Genomic DNA, 17424 nt, shown 5'->3' with positions numbered 1-17424 from the left:
CACACTAGCGGACTCTCATCAGACCCTCTACAACAAGAAGAGCAAAAGTGGCAACTACACAGACGTCGTAGACCACATCTTCTCTTTGGGGATACCCCTCTCTAGACTTGTTCGCTACAAAAGAAAACAAGCAATACCCAGACTTCGTGTCCAGGTTCCCCCAGCCACACTCCAAGGGGAACGTCTTATGCATGATATGGTCAGGGATATTTGCTTACGCTTTTCCGCCGACTCATTAATCGGCAGGATAGTGAAAAAAATACACAGGGAACAGATGACACTCATCCTAATTGCTCCTATTTGGGCGAGACAACCGTGGTATCCACATCTGCGGAAGCTGGTGATGTGCGAGCCCATCCAGCTCCCATACCAGGTGAACCTGTTGACCCAACATGGCGGATCAACGTTACACCCACAACCTCACTCTTTGAACTTGGCAGCATGGCTCCTGAAGTCATAGAGTTCGGACACCTTAATCTTCCACAACGGTGTATGGACACCCTAAAAGAAGCATGGAAACCAAACACCAGACACTGCTATTTCCACAAGTGGAAGAGATTCGTCATTTGGTGCCAATCTAAACAGATCAACCTCATAGAGTGTACTCCATCACACATTCTTACTTACACCCTCCACCTATTGGAATCCGGATTGGTGTTTACCTCTCTTAAAGTCCACCTAGCAGCTTTATCAGCTTACACCACCTCTCAAACTCTTAAAGTACAATCTTGTGGTGGAAAGTGCCAGTCTTTAAAGCTTTCATGGAGGCAGTCAAAAGCATACATCCTACGGTCTCGAACCCCCGCCTGGTTGGGATCTAAACCTAGTACTAGAAAAACTCATGCCCCCCCGCCCCCTCTTCGAGCCTCTGCAACAGGCTACCCTTGGAGACATTTCCTATAAAACTGCCTTCTTAAGGGCTATCCCTTCCATAAGAAGAGTCAGCGAGATCCAAGCTTTGTCAGTGCAGGGCCCCTTCTTTGTCATCCATGAAGACAAATTGGTTTTATGGACTCGCCCTAGGTTTTCACCTAAAAATTATTTCCAAGTTTCACGTAAACCAGTCTATTGAGCTCCCGGCCTTCTTTCAAAAGCCAGCTAGCTCAGCTGAGGTCAAACTCCACACACTAGATGTGAGGAGAGCTGTTCTCTACTACGTAGGTAAGACCAAATCGCTTAGGAAAACTGATCAACTGTTTGTCTCCATGGCTACTGGCAGACAAGGAGAGAGCGTTTCAAAGAGAGCAATATCCAAATGGATAGTCAAATGTATACAGTTATGCTATTTATTATCAAACAAAGCACTGCCTTCTACACCTAGAGCCCACTCCACACGGGGCACTGGGGCTACTTTAGCTTTTCTTGCAAACGTACCATTAGACAACATTTTCAGAGCAGCTGCATGAGGCTCTGTTCACACCTTCACTCAGAACTACTGCATTGACACACATTCCAGGACAGATACACAGGTGGGACAACCGGTTCTAAAACTCTATGCATAGGCATGTGATCTAAGCAGATTACGGTGAGTAATGTATTCCTTCTGTTGCTTGTGTAATTGTATTCCTTCCTGGTGCTTGTATCTGCTTAGATTCACATGCGCCCACCCTTCCTCCCCTGAGAGAAAGTGCACGGGTGTTTACATGACCTTTCCATATATATATTTCTGATGTTTGTTAATCTGCTTAGAATTACATGCTGTGCATAGGTCCGACATCCAGTGGTCACTGCGGAGTATTGCATTTTGTTTTTCGTAGTCGAAAAGGGGACGTCGACAAGGCGTGTCTGTAACACTATCCCTATAGTGACGTGTTGTACCCACAATACCTCACGCGTCGAGGTCCCTCAGATTGCTTTTTTTCCGCCCAGCTACTGGTCGCCTTTATGCGGAGCTCCTCGAGAGACATTGCCAAATAGTTTCTTCGACCTTTGGTCGTTTGTTATTAATATCAATAATGTAAATCCCTCCCTTGACGCAGAGCCGTTTCTCCGCCGAGCAAGATCTTCGACGGAAGGACGAGCTGAGGGGATCCTTCGGCGCTGCCGAACACGTGGCCTGGCCTCGCCGGCCATAAACAGTAGGGAGAGTGGGGTTTTGTGGTCTTTCTTCTCTTTAAGAATGCCTTTCTCTTTCCCCTCCCTCTCTTTCGAGGTCGTAGTCACACTTATTACCCTCAGCTATGGAGAGGACGCCATTTAGGTTTTGCCCGCTTTGCAAGGGTAAATATACCTGGAAAGATAAGCACAAACGGTGCAACCGTTGCTTACCCCTCGATCACCAGGAGGACGGCTGTGCGGCCTGTAAATTACTAAAGCCCAAAACTTTAAAAGACCGCAGGGTCAAAAGGTGGGCGGCCTACGCCATGTCTAGTCCTGACTCCTCGCCCGCTGCCGCCGCAGCCGAGTGTGACGAGGACAGTGACTACACGGCCCCCGTAACGGAGGCTGTAGACCTCTCAAAGGAGCGTTCACGCTCCTCGTCGTCCGTCCCCCGGCCCCGACAAGCCCGGCTCACGCCCAAGTTATGGGGATGAACACCCCGGCGACAAGTCGCACACGGAAAAACACCAAAGCACATACCCCCGGCACACATTCGTCAAAGACGAAGGCAGCCATAGAGCCAACGGGGACGCTGGGCCCACCGGCGTCTTCCGCCGACCGCAAGGGTTGTCAGCCCTCCCCGCTTCCGCGACAGGCGACTGGGCACTGTAAGAATGGAGGCGCTAACACCAAAACCTCCAGCGACGCGCATCGCAAGAGCGCTCACGTTGCCACCAAGGACTCGACGAGCAAAGGCTCGACGTTATATAGCGCGACGGCGACCGATCCCTCGGAAGAGAGAATGATCGCCGAAAGCCTCGTGCGCATAGCATCGAAGGATGGCCAGAGACGTACAGCGAGTGAAACGCCGAAGACCGCGCACAAGATACGCCGGAAAACAGATCAGGCCAGTTCCCGACGCCGACAGAGGGCCCTAGCCAGCAAGAAGGCTACTCAGAAGGCGAAGGCTCTCTTTCTTCGTTATGGGACAGAACTAGACAATTACAGGAGGAAGAAACTCCTTTTTCTTTCCCAGACTGTCCTGGCTGACCTCAGTGGACCTTTGAAAGGTTCCAGACCTGTATGGACAAACTAGACAGGTTCATGTCCATCCCAGAAGACAGGGCACCCAAGAGACCAAGGGAGGCACCCCTGGAGAGTCCAAGGGCTAAATACCAGAAGCTTTATAACCCCATACAGGAGGACATATACTCTTACAATCCCACTGAGGAAGACACCTTCTTCCAGGAGAAAGATGAGTTCACCTATGTTGAGGACCAACAAGAAGAGGAAGGTTTTCACGAGGAAACTAACCCATGTGAGGAGGGATTCCAGGAAGACACAGGCGAGGGCGACCCAAATCCCTGGCAGTCACCGGCTAGGTCTACTGACACAGGCAGTAGCAGTATAGTCATCAGGTCTACTGAAACTACACCAGTCAGGAACCCTTCGTCTGTCGATCAACCCACCTTCAATGCACTGCTGAAGAAAGCAGCAGCACATTTCGAAATCGAAACTGGGGAGGTCACCCCAGACACCGATTTTGTGGAGAGGATTATCAAAGAAAAACCCGCCACTAGCCAGATTATACCCATCCTCGCCTCAGTTAAGAGACATATTACACCTTCTCTTTCCACTCCTGCATTGGTGAGAGGGGTCAATCCGAGGATTGAGAAATTGTTCTCTCCCTCTCAATCAGACCCATTATATATTAAGGGTCACTCTATCCCGGACTCCCTGGTCGTGACCAACACCAGGAAAAGGGCAGGAGTCCCACTATCTACTAGCGAGGCACCCCCAGATAGAGGGGAAGAAGCTGTATGCCCTAGCCAAGAGAATCACCACCTCTGCAGCATTCTCTACCAGAATCGCCAATAAAAATACCCTATTGGCAAGCTACGCCGATGCTCAATGGGCTAAGCTCAAACAGGACATCGAGGAAGTTCCCGAACCCCTAAAGACCCGTTTACTGGCTACAGTTAAAGAGGGCTCTCTGGTCAATCAAAGCATCGTCAAGAAAACTCTCGATGCAGCAGAGACGGCTGGCCGCACTTTGGTACAAGGAATTTTACTGAAGCGTCACGTCTGGCTTCGCAATTCCGGATTTAAGGCGGAAACACAAGCGTCTCTTATTAATAAACCCATAGAGAAGTCCAACCTCTTTGGGAGAGCAGTGGATGACGCGCTGGAGAACGCGAAGAAAGAATTTGATACAATAAAGACCTTAGACCAAATTTCAAAACCCCCTAACGGGTGGGGATTTGGTAATGAGCGCTTTTTTCGTGGACAACGCCAGCAACAAAACCAACAGTATTCTGCCAGCAACTACCAGGGTAATAGCAGCCAGTACAATCGGAGGGGTCAACGCCGTGGCAAGGGAAGAGGCCGGGGTTCCACCCCCAGAGGCTCCCAAGCCAACAACGCCACCAAGTGACGCGAAGATTCGCGTCCCCTCCCATGCAACGCCGGCCGGGGGCCTGTTGACATCCTTTCTTCCAGCATGGGAGGGAATAACATCAGACCGCTGGGTACTTTCCACCATAGCCCGCGGCTACTGTATAGAGTTCAACAGTTCCCCAACATACAGACCCCCGAGGGGACGCCGCATGACACCAGAACACCTCGCCATCATTCTCCATGAAATGGACCAACTGCTGGAAAAAGGAGCCATTGAGGTAGTGCCTCTATCTCAGGTAATGGAAGGTATTTATTCAGTGTACTTCCTTGTACCCAAAAAGGATCTAACCATGCGCCCTGTATTAGATCTGCGCCCAGCGAACAAGTTTGTCAAACCCCAAAAGTTTCGTATGATGACCTTACAGGAAGTGATCCCAGTGCTATCACAGGGAGATTACATGACAACACTAGACATGAAAGATGCATACTTTCATATTTTAATGTTGCCAGCGCACAGAAAATACCTCAGGTTCATGATGGAGGGCAAACAAACACTACCAGTTCAGAGTGCTACCCTTCGGCATAGCATCTGCACCAAGGGTATTCACGAAAGTACTGGCAGTGGCAGCGGCCCACCTGCGCAGGTTATCCAACCCAGTATACCCTTACCTCGACGACTGGCTCATATCAGGGGATTCTTACGAGACATGCTTCTCAAACACCCAAAAGACTGTAGACCTTTTGTTCCAACTGGGCTTCTCCATCAACAAGAGGAAGTCCAGCTTAGACCCCAGCCAAGTCAAACAATTCCTAGGGGCTCTAATTCGAACAAAGGACGGCCTCGTCTTCCCCTCCAACGAGAGGGTCCAAAACCTGCTGTTTCAGATCCCCCAATATGTGGCGGGTCGAGAGGTGACGGTGCGCAAAGCGATGCGATTGCTAGGAATGATGGCATTGTGTATTTATTTGGTACCTCACGCGCGCCTGTGCATGCGCCCAATGCAAGAGTGGCTCAACAGCCAGTGGTGTCAGGCCAGCGGACAATGGGACGATTTAGTGGTGGTCTCGCAAGCCTTGGTTCTCTCGCTACGGTGGTGGACAAAGGATAACCTGATAATAGGGAAACCCTTTGCCACACCCGTGGTGGAGGCCACTCTAACCACGGGCGCATCCCTCACAGGATGGGGGGCTCACCTATCCCATCAGACTGCTCACGGAGTGTGGACTCCGAACGTAGCATCCAAGCACATAAACCTACTGGAGCTACTGGTGGTGTTCAAAGCACTAAAAGCCTTCCAGGAACACCTACAAGGGAAGACGATGATGGTCCTTACAGACAGCACCACAGCCATGTACTACATCAACAAGCAGGGGGGCACCCACTCTCCAGGACTGTCCAAGCTGTCCCAGAATATATGGAAGTGGGCTCTCAAACACAACATGTTCCTACTGTCACAACACGTACCACGGGAACTCAATCTGCTAGCAGACGAACTCAGCAGAGACTTCCCCTGCCCGAAGAGTACGAATAGCGATTGCACGAAGACACCGTTTTAGACGTCTTCACGCAATGGGGATTCCCGGAAATAGACCTGTTCGCAACTCTGGAGGACTCACAATGCCAAAGTTACTCCTCCAGGTACCCCCAGAACCAGTCCAAGGGGAATGGTCTGTCGATTCAATGGTCAGGGAAATTTGTTTACGCCTTTCCCCCGACTCCCCTTCTCAACAAAGTGGTGCACAAGATGCACCAGGAGCAAGTTACCATGATACTAGTGGCCCCAATGTGGGCAAGGCAGCCATGGTTCGCTCACTTGATGGAGATGTCCCTATCTCCCCCAGTGAAACTTCCCTGCCCGTACAACATGCTGTCACAGGACAAGGGCAGGACACTGCACCCATGCCCTCAGACCATGAACTTAGCAGCCCGGCTCCTGAGATCATAGAATTTGGACATCTACAACTTCCGCAGAGATGTATGGACATCCTCAGGGAAGCCAGAAAACCTAATACTCGCCACTGCTATTCTAGCAAGTGGAAAAGATTTGTCATCTGGCATAGAGGTAAGAGCATCAACCCGGTTGACTGCTCTCCCACACACATTGTTCTGTACTTCACCCATTTACTGGATTCAGGTCTAGTGTTCAATTCCATTAAAGTCCACCTGGCGGCACTTTCTGCATACACCACTTCCCAACTTAGTGTTGTGGTGGAAGATACCAGTTATCAAGGCCTTCATGGAGGGGGTAAAGAGAATACACCCTCTGATAGCTAACCCAGCTCCCGGATGGGACTTAGATGTGGTACTTTCTAGACTCATGGGCTCACCTTTTGAACCCATGCACAAGGCAACTCTTAAAGACCTCACTCTTAAGACTGCTTTCCTAATAGCTATCACCTCCATTAGGAGAGTAAGTGAACTACAGGCTCTTTCTGTTCTAGACCCCTTCGTAACAGTTCACAAGGATAAGGTGGTTCTACGCACACACCCAAGGTTTGCACCAAAATTCATCTCGAAATTCCATGTAAACCAGTCAATAGAACTACCAACGTTCTTTCAAAACCCTTCCAGCTTGGGAGAAAAAAGTCTGCATACACTAGATGTACGCAGAGCTGTCATGTTCTACATGGAAAGAACCAGGCCTCTGAGAAAGACTAATCACTTCTTTGCATCTCCCTCTCTTCCTGCTGCCACAGAGACAGTCTCAACGTCCACTATATCTAGATGGATTGTTCAATGCATCACTCTGATACACTCTTGCTAAGAGAGAACTACCCTTCAAGCCAAGAGCACATTCTACTCGAGGCACTGGGGCTTCCATAGCGTTCATTGCAAATGTTCCTCTTGAGTCCATCTGCAAAGCGGCTACCTGGAGTTCTGTGCACACCTTTACAAAACACTACTGTCTAGATGCACACTCTAGATCTGACTCCCAGGTGGGACAGGCAGTATTAAGACATCTTTTCTCTACTGTTCCTTCTCATAACCCACCGCCAACTAGGGTACTGCTCGCTAGTCTATGCACAGCATGTGATTCTAAGCAGATTAACAAGCATCAGAAGACAATGCATTACTTACCGTAAAAGCATTTCTGATGGTTGTATCTGCTTAGATTCACATGCGCCCACCCTTCCTCCCCGCTCGGATGGAAGGAACATAGACACCTTTCTACATCTCTCTCTTTTCTGTACTCACTCACGTATAGAAGGCTCCCTCAGGGCAGAAAAAATACAAACAGAGGGACCTCGACGCGTGAGGGATTGTGGGTACAACGCACGTCACTATAGGGATAGTGTTAAAGACACGCCTTGTCGACGTCCCCTTTTCGACTACGAAAAACAAAATGCAATACTCCGCAGTGACCACTGGATGTCAGACCTATGCACAACATGTGAATCTAAGCAGATACAACCATCAGAAATGCTTTTACGGTAAGTAATGCATTGTCATATATATATATATCTGTTTGGGAACTCTGTACTCGCACTACCTCATGTCAGGAAAAAATGCAATCTGAGGGACCTACACGCGTGAGGGATCATGGATACAGGGGACATCACAATGGGGATAGTATAACTGGCATGCCCTATTTCGACACCTATTTTCGAGTTTCAAAAAAACGACGAATGCAGCTTCTACTAGATGTTGGCCTATACATAGCATCTGAAGCAAAGCAGATACAAGCACCAGAAATATGATTACGGTGAGTAATGGGGGTGTGTGTGTGTGTGTGTGTGTATGTATGTATATATATATATATATATATATATATATATATATAATCTTCCCCTCCCTTTGCTTGTTTTAATTTGTTGGTTAGGCATTTGGGTCGGACTACCTTGAATTAATCAGTTAGCCTGGTTTCGTTGCAAAATAGTATGTCTGTTCCACCATCGCCGAGTGCTGTGTTTTGGCATCGATCTGGTTGATTAGGTTGCAGTGAATCTTTGTTTCCTTTGGTATTGCATTGCCATGGATATGCCTTTCCTTTTGATTCTGCGTTTGGTTTGTGCGTTGTGTGGGAGACTATTTGCTTCCATTGCTTCGTTCAGTGGTTCAACAAGGTTGGGTTTTCAGATATGATGTGGCATGTATAACACGCCTGTACACAAGAGGTTCTAGGCGTGACAAGACAAGGACAAGGAGGGGGAACAAAATAACGATCTTATAAGGCCTTGTCTTTCTAGGCCCTTTGCAACCCAAACAGACCCAAATGTAGAGTGGCCCTTTGCTGCTTATGCTCAGACTTTACGTCAAAGGGAGACTGAATAAGATGGGTATGGTGTCACGTGTTCCTTTGGGAGCCATTCGGTGCTCAAGGTGACTTCCACACTTGAATGCAGAGTCCTGGGTGTTGTAAGCCTAGGGAGCTTCGTTTTGGAGGCAGGATCAATGGTCCATGTCATATCTGAACATTGTGTGTGCCTCGGAAATTAAACCTCTTTACATGTGTGTATGCATACGCACACAATTCTAATTGCATTTTATTTTTATTTTCCTCTAGCTTTTAGAGACAGCACCATGCCGATTCGCAGAGCTGTCAACTCCAAAAAGGAGACTGCTCCCAAAAATCGCCATGCTGAACCAGAACCAGAAGTGGAACCTGAAGTGGAGAAAAAAGGTACGGTACATGTGTTCATAGTTACTATGCTTCCTTGCTTATTGAAATCTCTGCTGTAGAATTATCGGACTGCAGCAGTTGTGAGCCCAGTTCAGCTCGCTCTGTAGTGGTTTGGACTAGTTTACACTGGTCCTTTGACCCAAGGCCCAATACACAAACTGCATGGGTCGACCTGCATTGTGTTTTCTAAGGTCAGGCTTGCCACCGAAACCAATTAAACCATCACTGCGGCATTTGTCAGAAAGCTGGGATACTGAATTTTAGTAGAAGGTTTGTCTATACTGGCTGAGACATTTTTGTATCTAGCTCCAGTTTCATCTTTTGGCTATTGGAAGCCCTGCCTGGCTGTCGCTGCTTTTCCTCGTGGTCCTCACTGTCTTGATAGGATGTTCTGTTCAGACACTGTTTCAGAAATGCGATGAGGTTTGAACAATGTTAGCTTCTCTGTATGGTCTCTTGACAATATGGGTTACATATCTCAGCAATTTGGTATCCCATAAAAGGGGAGTTGCGCTCTTGTCGCCTCTGTATTACTCTTCTGTGGCCTCTTGGCTTCTGACAATGCAGTTTACAATTATCCCCCAATTGGTGGCGTCCAATATAAAGAGTTGCACCCTGGCTGCCTTTGTCTTGCTTTGCTTCAATATCAATTTTAGCTAATTGTCTTATTCTGAGCACGCCGGGGGTCACCTGGCGTCTCAGGCCAATTCGCCGGTATTCTCTTGCATCTCCGTTTCAATACCTGGCACTGCTGTAGATCTTTCAGAGTCTGTCTACTCTGCTGCCAGCTCCTGAATGACTGTCATGGTAAGCACAGTCCTTTGGTGGAGCTTTGACAACTCCATGCGTCTACAGTTCTTGCTTCCTTCACAGCGTGTCGGAGCTAGTGTCCCACATGGCATAGCTTTCCCCAATGCTGCTTCCAGCTGCTCTCTCTGCACAGCCACATACTTTTCACCACGTCGGCCTCAGCTGCCGTTTCTTCTGCTTCCTTAACTGGTCCTCACTCAGACCTGCTGCTGCCTCTACTATTCCGCCAGCGTCTCCTTTCCTTCCCAGCTGAAACTCAATTTAAATGTCCCGCTAAGGTGCTTCAAACTACAACCACTAGACCGCTCATTATGTTTAATACCTTTTTAATCTTCATCAACTCAGAGTCCCTCTTGCCAGTATCACTGGCATTATGGGTTCTGAAGTCTATAGTGATTTGGGTCTTTTTATATGTTGTGAACTGAGAGTTGTCAAGTTTGAGAGGTTGGAAAAAAAAGTTTGATTTACCCTTTGGTTCAGGACCACTATCCAAGGTAGAATTCTAACAATTTGAGGCGGTCCTATTTACTTCCTGAACCCCCAGCGGATCATCCCTTTTCAGTTTAGCAGACTTCACCGGAGTCACCACTTCCCCCCTGAGAACCATCTCCTCCCATGTGATCCTCCCTCATGTTACCAGCCCAGGGTTAGGATCAGGTAGCGGCTGCCTTCCCCTGGCCACATGGGAGGAGACTTCAGGCTGGGGTTTAGTGATGACTCCGGAGGGTTCCTCATACCCCACAGTAGGGCCATTTTGTGATGGCTGCTCAGATTTGGCCTTTTTAGAATAGAAGGGAACCTCGCCACTAAAAAGTGAAGACTGGGTAGTGGAAATCTCGCCACTAAAAAGTGAAGACTGGGTAGTGGAAATGAACTACTTGTGGCTGCAAGAGCAAGTGGGATGTAGGAAAAAATACGTACCAATATGGGACAGCATCACTGTTTGGCTAGGGGTGAATGAAATTGCTTTTAATGATCTTTTGGGTCAGAAATGCAACTATGCCTACATGTTACCATTTGACCTTTTTTTTCTTATGTATGGAATGTTAGTCCACCCCCCCCTTTATGTTTCGGTCGTGTCTTTGAATGTTCTGTTATTGTTAATGTTAAAGGATATTTGTACTGCGCACTATCACCACCAGAGTGGTCCCTTGGCTGCTCTGAAAAGGGAAGGGGGTGAGTTAGTGGGAGTACGCGGGAAAAGTGCAAGAGAGCAGTGCTGTGCCATTGGCAGTCTAACACGGTTAACAGCGTTCGCTGGGCTTTCGGGTATTTTCCGATCGCTAGACGTTGTGCAAGTCTATGTGCAGTTTTTGTTGTTGCAGTGTAGTGAAGTTTGTTGTGGTGTAGGGTTGTTTGTGTTCAGTTTGAGAGGTGTATGCAGAGGGGTGAAATTGTTACTGGGTTGGTTATTTGCATCGCTGTTTAGAAGTGATTTGTTAGATTTCCACATTCTTACTAGATGTGGTGCGTGAATATTTCTGTATTTCTATCTAGATCAGTACTGGCTAATATTCACAATCCTTTCTATATGTGAGGCCCACCAAAATTTACCAGCTGTATCCAAATGTGGCACTGGTTCACCTTAGAAAGCCTGTCTGTGTGAAGCGAGCTAGTGGTCACAATTCTATCAGAATTTGGTAGTATTCCCGATGCAATCTAGATGAGGCACTGGCTAACAATCATTTTTCTATCTAGATGTGGCATGCACTGGCTGGCATTCACAATCCTATCTAATTGTGACGCAGGCTATAGTTCAGTCTTATCTTAGTGTGGCACTTGCCAACATTCACTATTCCATCGGAGTGTGGCATTTGCTAACCTTCATAATCATATCTAGATGTGACTCAGGCCAATGTTCATGACTCCATCTAAGTGAGGCACAAACTAGCGTTCAAAAAATTCCATCTAGGTGTGGCACATGCTAACATTCACAGTTCTATCTAGATGTGATGCAGGCTAATGTTAATAGGTCAGAGGTAGGGTAATGTAAAGTGGCAGTTTTTTTTGCATTAGAGTAATTGCTCTACTCCCCACCCATGCCACACTTACTTTGGTGGTTGGTGCTGGTTGATGGCTGGCCACTGGCTTCCCCTGGCGTCTCCTGTGGACACCTGCTGACACTTTCGGAAGCCACCTCTGTTGGAGCCACCCTTTGCCTTGGGGCCCTTAGCCGAAGGGGCTGCCGGGCGGAGGGGGCTGCCATTGGAGTGCTCTTGATATGGGGAGGAGGGGCCAATAGGGTCGTGTGGGCTTGGGGCTTGGGAAGGAGGCATCATGGGGAAATGGTGGTCTTAAGCGCCGAGCGTGCTGAATTAGCATTTTAAAAAAGATTATCAGGCACAAAAGGGGATTTGGAGGCCCTGGGCTTGGGTATGCACCCCTACTCGCCTTCTCTGCATGGTGTTTTGTGTGAATGGAAAGTCACTGAGGAATGAATGGAGGGGCAGGAGGAATGAATGGAGGGGTACCGGATACACATTGTAGGGGACTACTTTATATATTGGCCACATTTTTACACGTTTGCCACCCTACAACTATACTGTTTGGCCTAACCTTGGTTTGAAAATAAAATCTAGTATAAATAAATGTGTCCTGTTTGAGTTGTATGGATCAGCCTTGTCGGGTTCCTGTGCCTTTCTGGTGCATTTTTTTTAGTTTGGGCCATTTGTTGTCTCTTGCAACGCCTTTAAGCAGAAGCTATTGCATTAGAGTACAGATGGGGAGAAATGTCACATCTGGAGTGACACAGCTTGTAGGAGTTTGGTTATTTGTCCATCCATTGACTGCCAATGGCCATGCTAATCCCGATGGCCATTCTCACCCAAATGATTGCCCCTCCCTACTCAAATCACCGCCTTATGGGAACTCTTGGAGCTCAATTTATTCAAGACTTGCCCCAAACTTTGCACTCGACCTGCCTGCCAGTGTGTTTTTCAAAGCAGTATTCTGAGAGTTAACAAGCATGAGTAAAGCCACATACTTTTGTGCTAGTATTCAGCATTCAGTAAACAAGCCTGTGGGAACTTGGCTCACATAGACACTGACTTGGGGGATCACACACCTTTTAGCTTTCACTCTGACTTTGGCCCTCCGGGAATCCAAGTAAGACCTGAATTTATGGGCATTTCAGTGGTAAAACAAGGTAGATCGGTTAATTGGAATTCTAACACCATTAGGAGATCCAATACCCTCCTCACAGAACACTGCTCATCCTGATTTGGGGGAGAGCTCCCACTTACGAGCGGGTAATTTATGTAACAACATTATGCTGACTTGTGCCTATAAAATTAGCAAAGTGGGAAGCAATATCAGCAATAAATCTGAGTGCTTTAGATGGGACTTTAGAATGTATAACTATAAAATTAATAAAGGAAGGGATCAGGTGGCTCTTAAAAAAACAGTCCTTATTGTTGAGTGAGTTTTTGGTTCTAAAGAAAAAGATAAGTCTGAGACATAAAAACTTGGTTAACTCACTTCGGATGGATCACCATCTGAATTCCCACCAGTCTATGATGGAAAAAGTCTGCAAGGGCATGGGTGGCAAATTCTGGGCCACTGTTAATAGGACTCTTGTCCCCTCAAAGGGCAGTTTGGACTGTCCAATCCAAGCCTCGGCTTTGATCACTTATTACACCAACAAATTTGCCCTCCCCTCGAAATTTGTTAAAGGGCCAGGCATGGATTTGGGATGTAGTGTCATTGGAGGCTGTACATGGGACCACGAGGATATTGTATGGGCTATACACAAATTTAAGCCGTCCCGAGCCCCTGGCCCAGACGGTATTCCGCCTTTTGTTATCAAGGCTGCCCCTGAGTTGTGGGCCAATCTTTTGAAACCAGTATTTGACTACATCTTTGAAACCCACGCTGTCATAGAATCTTGGGTTCAATCCATCACCGTGCCCATATATAAAAAGGGCGATGTCTTAAACCTGAGTAATTATAGACCCCTAGCGCTCATTGAAGCGGCTAGTAACGCCTTTGCCATCCCGCTCTTAAGAGACCTTAATAAAGTGGTCAGGCATAATTCGCATTTCAGCAAATTTCAAGTCGGTTTCCGGGAAAAGCTGGGAACCGACCTAAACGCAATGGTTTTGGATCACTTAAGAGATTCGGTACATCAAGCTAATACAGGAGATGTGTTTTATAGCATCATTGGACCTCTCAAACGCATTTGATTGAGTAATAAGATCGAGATTGTGGTCCAAGTCGCTAGCTATGGAGATTCAGCGTAAGATTGTTCAGCTCCTTGCATTACTTCACACGAACACATCAATTAGGGTTTGTTTGACTAAGGAGGGTGCTTTGTCAAGGGAAATTGCTACATATGTGGGGGGGGGGTGTTGAGCAGGGCTGTTCACTGGCACCTATTCTCTTCAACCTGTACGTGTGCTATGTGGAGGGAGTGCGGCAGGGACCTTCAATCGCACCGGCCAGGTTGGGGAGGATGGCGATCTAGTGGATGGCTTTTGCAGATGACTTTATTCTTTTGGACCGTAACCCTTGTGGTCTTGGGAGAAAAATTTATCATTTTTAAATCCACGCAGTTGCTTACAATCTTTTGCCCAACGCATCCAAATCTCGGATTTAGGCCTTTTCGAAAAGAGGAAAGATTCAGACTTATAAGTGGATCATGGGTGACGAATCGGTGGTCCAGATCCAGGCCATCACATATTTGGGGTACAATCGCACAAATGGGGTTAGTGCCAAACTATGGAAACGGAGCCTTGAGGAGAAGGCCTGTAAACTTAAATCCCAAATGAAATTTTTGAGAGTGAAGGTTTGCAGATTTTCTCTGATACCGATAAGGTGATGCTATCTTGCCAAATGTGAGCCCATTCTACTCCATGGCCTGGATATCTGTACCCACGATATGAGTCTGATTCTTAATAGCATACAGGGAAAGTTGTGGAAAGAGCTACTGGTCTTATCTATGGCAGTGCCCAATGCGGTTATCCGCCATGAGCTCTGCCTAATATCTCTTAAAGCTAGGTACCTTTTGGAAACAACTTTCCCTGTATAGAAAAATGAGCGACCTTCTGATAAATACTCTATACAAAACTTTAGGAGAGGTTGCTAGATCAGAATCAGTTTCATCAATGGCAAAGTTTTGTGCTAGGATGAACTTAATACCACTTTCCCTTGGCTTGACTGTAGAAGATCTTGTGTAATGGCCAGGACTGGTGAAGAGGTTCCTCTTCAGGGCAGACTGGGTGGAAACGGCCAACTGTGTCAATTCGTATTCTAGCTATAAATAATATTCCAATTTTGGCCACGCTAGGGAATGTTTGCCCCTTTACCTGCAGAGGTTCCCGTGAGAGAGGGGAAGAACCAGCTATATGCGCTTTAAACTCAACCAGTTACCGACGCTCGAGAGGACAAGGCACTGGGGTAATAATGATGCACCAGGACCCGATTCCCTTGACCTTCGGTGTCGTTTTTGTGGAGATAACCACTCTGAAGAGACACTTAAGCACTTAGTTGCTCTTATTTTGAGTCTATAGATGCTTTCACTTTCAAAGATAGTTTTGAGAAAGACTCAGAGCAGTCAGTGAATCTTTTCTGGAGTAGATGCAGCTGGGGGCTAAATATATTCCTAATCGTGGCTTTGAATGCGCTCCTGCAAGGTATAACTAAAGATTTTGGAAAAAATGAATTTGGTCACTTAATGCTAAATCTCAGATGTGGGAGCTTCTGTTTCTCTTAATGAACTCGGTCAGTTGGATGCATAGCTTCTGGTGCCCCACACCCCGGTGGATCCCTTGGAGCAACGAGGTTTAGGCCGCCTGTTCCATCGCATAGATGCAATTGCAGCCGTTCCCCCCTCCCCCCTCCCCCCTCCCCCCCTCCTGCCGCCCCTCGAGTCTGACCACGACAGCGTCCCTCCAGGCACACACTCGACGGTGTCATCCTCGCCCAGGAGGGCGGATATGTGGGATACGGACCCAGAGGTGGACCCTCCCTACCCCCTAGTAGTCCTGCACAGCCCTCTCCCCCGGACGATGTGGCCGCTTTTCACGCCATGATGGCCAAGGCGTGCCAGGAGTTTGGCCTTAAGCCAGAGGAGGAGAGAAAATACTGTTTTCTATTCGATCATATGGGGAAGAGACGGAAGGCAATCTTCTCTATACCCATCTTGGACCACGTGTGGCAGGAAGGCCTGCACACGATGCGCCATCCTTTCACAGAACCTGCGGTCAAGGGCCACTTGGACGAAATGTTTAAAGCACCGAGTCCACGCTGAAGTGTTTCATGTTGCAGCCCACGCCGGAGTCGGTGTCCGCGACGGCCAGTCGGAAGGCAAATAGCCAGCAGAAGTCTGCACCCACCGGCCCCCAGACAATGAGGGCCGTAAGCAGGATGTTTTGTCAAGAAGGTGCTGACGGTGGGGGCAACGGAGGTCAGGGCGGCCAATTCGTTGGCCATTATGGCTCGCTACAACAGGGAGATGTGGCACAGGTTAGTGCCGCTGCTGGGCCATCTGCTGGAGCAACGAAAAGGAGGTGATGCTGCAGGTTCGGGAGGGTGAAGAAGCCTCCATCACAGTATTAATATTGCGGTGGTCCAGGAGGAGGCTAGATTTAAGCAGATAAATAATGGAGTGCTTCGCCGGTGGCAGGCGTGGTTGCGATGTACCGACTTTCGCCCTGAACTCAGGCACAAAGTGGTGGACATGCCATGCGAGGGGGGGGGGCAGCTGTTTGGTGAGAAAATCGACGAGGCTCTGAAGAATATGAAGGAGGATTTAGACACGGCGAGGTCCCTAGCGACCCTGCCAGGTCGGCGTTTCGTCCCGCTCAATCTGGGGAGTGGTGGGGAATGCCAGGTTTGCGGGATCTCACGACAAGGGCTTCAGTCGCTCCAGCTATTCCTTGCAAGGATTTTGGCAATCTACAAGGGCAGCGGAAGAGGTTTCACCTCGGCCTCTGGTAGCGGCCGCCAGTCCAAGCCCCAACAATGACTGCCACAAGGGCAGCAGACTTGGAGGGAGAATAGCGTGGCATTTCAACAAGTGGCGTTGCATTACGCCGGACCAATGGGTGCTCGATGCATCCAATACGGCCACTCAGAGTTCCGGCGTCCTCGCTCTCTATTCCACCGGTGACTGGATCGCAGCCGCTTCTACAGAGCTTGCGGCTGGAGGTGCATCTGATGTTAGAGAAAAGGGTTATAGAAAGGGTTCCGGAGTCAGAAAGAGGACAAGGTATCTATTCCCAGTGTTTCGTCATCAAGAAACCGAATGGAAAGTGGTGCCCCATTCTGGACCTGCTGCCGCCCAACAAAAGTGAGATGACAAAGGTTCGGGATGGTCACGTTGCAGTATGTACGCCGTATCTGCGTTTCATGAGGGACAGGGTTCTCCTATCTTCTAATCCTCACTATATTCTGAAAATGACATTGGAGTTTCATAACGCTACGTTTGCCTAGCCCGGCTTTTTTCTGAAGGCGTCTACTCTGGCGGAGAGGGCACTACATTCCTTGGACGTCAAGACGGCATTGATATTTTACCTGGACAGAACTCGGTCCTTCAGGATGTCGAGGCAGCTGTTTG

General features: G+C 48.2%; 1 protein-coding gene across 2 annotated transcripts in view; it reads left to right on the top strand.

Moving 5' to 3' along the window:
- Positions 1-17424, top strand: part of HP1BP3 (heterochromatin protein 1 binding protein 3) — a 901708-nt gene that overhangs the window by 145181 nt on the left and 739103 nt on the right. For both annotated transcript variants that reach the window (XM_069610338.1, XM_069610339.1), the window contains exon 2: positions 8943-9059. In XM_069610338.1, coding sequence (XP_069466439.1) covers positions 8960-9059 — 100 coding nt within the window. In that variant the 5' untranslated portion in view covers positions 8943-8959. The remainder of the gene's footprint in view (positions 1-8942; positions 9060-17424) is intronic.

Source organism: Ambystoma mexicanum, chromosome 8, assembly GCF_040938575.1.
Source record: "Ambystoma mexicanum isolate Mex_15411 chromosome 8, UKY_AmexF1_1, whole genome shotgun sequence".
Classification (NCBI taxonomy): domain Eukaryota; kingdom Metazoa; phylum Chordata; class Amphibia; order Caudata; family Ambystomatidae; genus Ambystoma; species Ambystoma mexicanum.
The sequence above is the reverse complement of the archived record's forward strand: the minus strand, read 5'-3'. Positions and strand labels throughout refer to the sequence as shown.